We start from the raw sequence: 4,802 nt of genomic DNA on the forward strand, positions 1-4,802 counted from the left end.
TTCTTTCATGGGCTTGTGAGGGGCGTCACTCACATGCTCTTTCCCCGAAACAACATCATCTTTTCACATAAATAATATTATTTATGTATAATAATAATAAAATAATATTTAATCTTAAGAGTTGAAATTTTAAGATTTGATATAGAATCAAATAAGACTCTTTTTTTTTTTAATTATCTTGAGAGGATAAAATCATCTGAAATCTTAGAAGGTTTTAACCCAAAAAATTTGTGTGAATGACAAATCATACCAAACACTCTGTATTTATCACATGTTATTATTTCTTATCTTAGATAGAGGATCGGCTTTATACTCCTTGATAGGATTATTGCTCTATGATAAGGATGTAAGCTTATTGTATTACATAATAATTGTAAAAATAACTATTTTTATTTGTAGGAATAAATTCACAATGTTTATCCCATTCAACCATCATTTTGTATTAGACTACCTTAATTGTCATGTGGTTACATAATAATAATTATTTTTTATTTAATATAATAAATTTATATTGATCCTCAAATCTTGTATATGCATTTAACCATCGCCGTACTTTCTATTTAATAGTCCCATAAATGAAATCGGCTCCCAAAAAAAAAAAATCTATCACTTCTAAAAGAGAATCGAAAAAGAAAAAAAAAAATAATAATAATAATAGCCGCCTATGCGCCTTGGAATTACGTGCTCGGGAACAGGAGCACGCCCAGTAGCGACGCGTGTGCGACGACACGTGGGTCCCACGAGGACGCACGTGCAGGATGAGTCGACGAAGGGCCCCACGCGGGCCTCCCAACTCCCTCCTGTGGGGCCCGGCCCACGAGTCCTCCCTCCACTTATAAATCACCTCTCTCTACCCCTCGCTCTCCGTCGCCAACTCGCCCACCTCCGCGAACCACAAGCGCCCCATTGCCGCAGCCTTAAAAATCCGCCCTGCAGACGACTAGCAACATAAAGATCCCATCTTTCCTCCGCCTCCCCTCCCCCATCCGATTCGATACCCCGCCGTTGCACTCGAGCTTTTCCCTCGATACGCGATGACGAAGCAGAATGTTGTGCCGGTGGAGGCCGTGGCCGCCATCGCGGTGGCGGCGGTGGCCGGCTCGTCTCCCCTGTTTCCCTACCCGCCCCCCCGGGCCTACGGCCGGAGGAAGTACCTCTCCCAGCTCGAGGTCGGTAGCGGCAGGATCGGCGCGTGGGTGGAGTCCATGAAGGCCTCTTCTCCCACCCACGCGAAAGCGACCGCCGCCCTGCCTTCCGGCGACGCCGCCGTCGACGAGCATTCCGCGTGGGTTGTGAGTGCTTCTTGTAATTGTTCTCCTGTTCTGCTCGTCTAAAGTTTGTTCTTGTCGGGTGCTAATGATGTTTTGGCAGGTGCGGCATCCCTCGGCGTTGAACAAGTTCGAGCAGATCATGAGCGCCTCCAAAGGGAAGCAGATCGTGATGTTCATGGATTACGATGGCACACTATCGCCCATCGTCGACGACCCCGATTCCGCTTTCATGTCCGACGCGGTCAGACCATGTGCCTTTCTTCTTCTCCCGTTGCTATTCCTCTGCCCAAAGATGTGATTTTGATTATTTTCCTGTTGCCGTGTGGGTTATCAGATGAGAGAGGCGGTCAGGGACGTGGCGAGGTACTTCCCCACCGCGATCGTCAGCGGGCGATGCCTGGACAAGGTACATTTCCATTGCAGTTCGCCATTCTCGGATGCACCTCTCTTGCGTCCTATGTTTCCTTCCTGACTCCATGGTTCTAATGGTGCGCAGGTCATTAACTTCGTGCGACTGGCCGACCTATACTACGCTGGTAGCCACGGCATGGACATCAAAGGCCCCACGAAGCCCCGACACGACAAGGCCAGAGTAGGCGCTCCTCCTCCTCCCTTCCCACACCCACACCCCCACACCAACCCCACCCTCAAACTGAATCGATCTCTTGCAGAATATTTCGCCTGCATGCTTATCCTCTCCTCTCGCTTTGTGTGGTTCAGGCCAAACCCGTTCTCTTTCAACCGGCAAGCGAGTTCCTCCCCATGATAGACGCGGTCGGTTTCTCTGCTTAGTTCCTCGCCATCAATCCTCCTCCTTGTTTCATTGCTAAGATACGGTAATTGCCTTCAGGTTCACAAGGCATTGTTGGAGAGGACCAAATCCACACCTGGTGCCCGGGTGGAGAACAACAAGTTCTGTGTATCCGTCCACTTCAGATGTGTGGATGAAAAGGTTAGATTTCCTTTCGTATTTGAGTGCTTGAAGTGAGAAGCTAAATCTAGTCGTGATGATTAAGTTCAAAAGAATCGATTTTGTGCAGAGTTGGAGTTCGTTGTTCGAGCAGGTGAGGTGTGTGTTGAAGGAGTACCCCAAACTGCGGCTCACTCAGGGAAGAAAGGTGCGAATTTGATCTGAGGCTATTGGCCACCACTGATTGGCGTGGAAGGGAACACACATCACTGTTTAGACGAAATCTGATTGTGACATTGTTTCTTTGGTGCCTCCAACTGTAGGTGTTAGAGATTCGTCCCACAATCAAGTGGGATAAGGGGAAGGCATTGGAGTTCCTGTTGGAGTCGCTTGGTAAGCTCAGAAAAATCCCAAACATGTGTTACGTCACATCATTTTCAGCAATTCGCTTCATTTTCAGTAGTTTGTTCGATTGATGGTATTTTATGTGAAATCATCAACTTTTCAGCCGCTCATTTGAATAATGTCCATTTCTCTGTAGGATTTGCCAACTGCACAAACGTAATGCCGGTCTATATCGGAGATGATCGCACCGATGAAGATGCGTTCAAGGTGGGTGCTAAGCGAATTCTAAGCTAGACCACAAGTGCAATTGGTCGATATACTACTCGACTTCTTTTCCTTGTTAATCGAACAACATTATCGACAGAGGAAATTAATGTCGTATGTCTGTAATAGGTATTGCGAGACAGAGGACAAGGCTTTGGCATCCTTGTCTCGAAGTTTCCGAAGGAGACAAATGCCACTTATTCCCTGCAAGAGCCATCCGAGGCAAGTGCTCATGGCCCTTTGCTGGGCACTCTCTCTCTTATTTGCTATGCGACGTTACCAGGGTCTGCTTCATGTCAAGGACCACTTGATGGCAACAGTGAACAGTGATGCACCTCATCATATACAAATTATACTTGCACAGTGCCCTAGTTGTTGACATTATTCTTGGTGTTTTTGTGCCAGGTTAAGGACTTCTTAGTGCGGCTAGTGGAGTGGAAGCGCCTGTCGATGAAGGCTTGTTCCAAGGTGCAAGTAGCATAGAGGTTGCCCCACCACCCCTGTGAAAGCTTAGGTCTGATGGGACCCAATGAAACGGGGAGTTCATGTAATCCCCTTATTTTAGGTGCAAAGAACGCCTCATAAAGAGGCAGAGCAATCTCTATGTCCCCTTACTCTTCTTCTTGGACTTGAAAGCACTGCAATTCAAGCTTTCTTCCCTTTACACGAGCAGCTGTAATCTTGTAATTAGATCTTTGTACAATCAAAAAAGAAGGAACACCAATTGTTTTCTTTCTGCAGCCAAAAAAAAAAAAAGGTCTACCGTATGGTACTTGTGGATGTTGGGCTATGGCAGCCACCATAACAGGATGTAAAAGAAAGGATATGATTCTGAATCTTATGCCATATTTTGGTTGAACAAAGTTCCCTACTTGTGGTTAGTAAACATATTGGCAAGTGATGCATGAGTACATGATTCTGTCATGAAGAAACCCAGCAGTGCATGTTCTCGACTAGCTTGACGTTTAATGTTTCCGTGGATGTCCTTTTTTTGTCTCAAGCATGTTAAGTATGGAATGCTTGTTGGTAGTGAGTGGTCCATGGTTCCAGACTTCGGCACATCATTTCCTTGCTGAACTCTCCCGTGTTTCATGTGTCCAGTTCACTTGGTTTGATCTGCTTTCACATCTTGTTTCCACCTTATTTACTTTTTGTGTTTTGAATCTTGACATCGATGATGGTATTGACTCTGAAGTTGTAGAAAGATATTATTGACTCTGCTCAAAGAATGCTCTGTTAGTGTAGCAAACATTAAATCCGAAGCAATTGCTGCTGCTGTCTTTGCAGCAACTGGTTCAGCATGATTTCATTTCAGAATCAACTGAATCAAGAGATCCAAATCATGGATTCACTCACTGTTGATTAAAAAGGATGGAGACTGATGAGTTGTCATCTGTAGTTTTCAGTTGGTCCTTGTAAAAATGTGCTTGCTGTTCTTCCTCACACCCATGATTGAGCAATTTAGCAGCTACTTCTTCCTACTTTACATGCCATGCTTTCTCACGTCTACTTTTTCCCCATGATTCGTGGCTTTCAGCACTGAAGCAATCATCTGCTTCTTCTTTCTAACCATATCGGTTTCAGATAAGCATACACCAGCATGTAGAACAACATGATTACCAGAGAGCATCCACCACACCCAAAACTACATAACTTCCTTATCCTCTCTGTGCTCTCCACTTCCAAATCCACCAACCACAGCAACCTTGCCATGATCCATTCATTACAGTCATGATGAAGCAGCCACATAGGTGGGGTCCCGACGTATTATGAATTGGAAAGTGCCAGGGAGGACTCATGTCTTTATATGTCTACTGTACCGTTTTGGGGTTTCCAACTCTCAGCCGACGGTTGACCTTATCTGCATTTTTGAGGCAGAAGCCGGGAAGCTATATCTATCCATTGCATGAAATCTGATAACATTTCAGGATAAGGGAATCTTCCTTGGATTGGAGAAGAGCTAAGCCCTCCCACATAGGAAGCAAGCTGTCACGGTTGTCTCTCATGTCATG

At 45.5% G+C, this 4,802-nt stretch overlaps 1 protein-coding gene across 1 annotated transcript; it reads left to right on the plus strand.

The window, feature by feature from the left end:
• Window positions 1-879: 879 nt before the first annotated feature.
• On the plus strand, window positions 880-3,522 carry LOC103974100 (probable trehalose-phosphate phosphatase 6). Its single transcript, XM_009388851.3, has 11 exons — window positions 880-1,292; window positions 1,372-1,512; window positions 1,606-1,677; window positions 1,768-1,863; window positions 1,992-2,045; window positions 2,122-2,223; window positions 2,312-2,389; window positions 2,505-2,574; window positions 2,723-2,793; window positions 2,920-3,012; window positions 3,196-3,522. The coding sequence occupies exons 1-11, from the start codon at window positions 1,035-1,037 to the stop codon at window positions 3,271-3,273; spliced, it is 1,113 nt and encodes a 370-aa protein (XP_009387126.2). The 5' UTR covers window positions 880-1,034; the 3' UTR covers window positions 3,274-3,522.
• Window positions 3,523-4,802: the final 1,280 nt, after the last annotated feature.

The sequence above is a fragment of the Musa acuminata genome, chromosome BXJ1-5 (genome assembly GCF_036884655.1).
Source record: "Musa acuminata AAA Group cultivar baxijiao chromosome BXJ1-5, Cavendish_Baxijiao_AAA, whole genome shotgun sequence".
Classification (NCBI taxonomy): domain Eukaryota; kingdom Viridiplantae; phylum Streptophyta; class Magnoliopsida; order Zingiberales; family Musaceae; genus Musa; species Musa acuminata.

What these genes read in the sequence shown, in the direction of transcription:
- LOC103974100 (XM_009388851.3), top strand. Translation starts at nt 1,035, where the DNA reads ATGACGAAGCAGAATGTTGTGCCGGTGGAGGCCGTGGCCGCCATCGCG. An exon ending in GCGGGCGATGCCTGGACAAG is followed by an intron (nt 1,678 to 1,767) that starts GTACATTTCCAT and finishes AATGGTGCGCAG; the next exon opens with GTCATTAACTTCGTGCGACT. An exon ending in CCGATGAAGATGCGTTCAAG is followed by an intron (nt 2,794 to 2,919) that starts GTGGGTGCTAAG and finishes TGTCTGTAATAG; the next exon opens with GTATTGCGAGACAGAGGACA.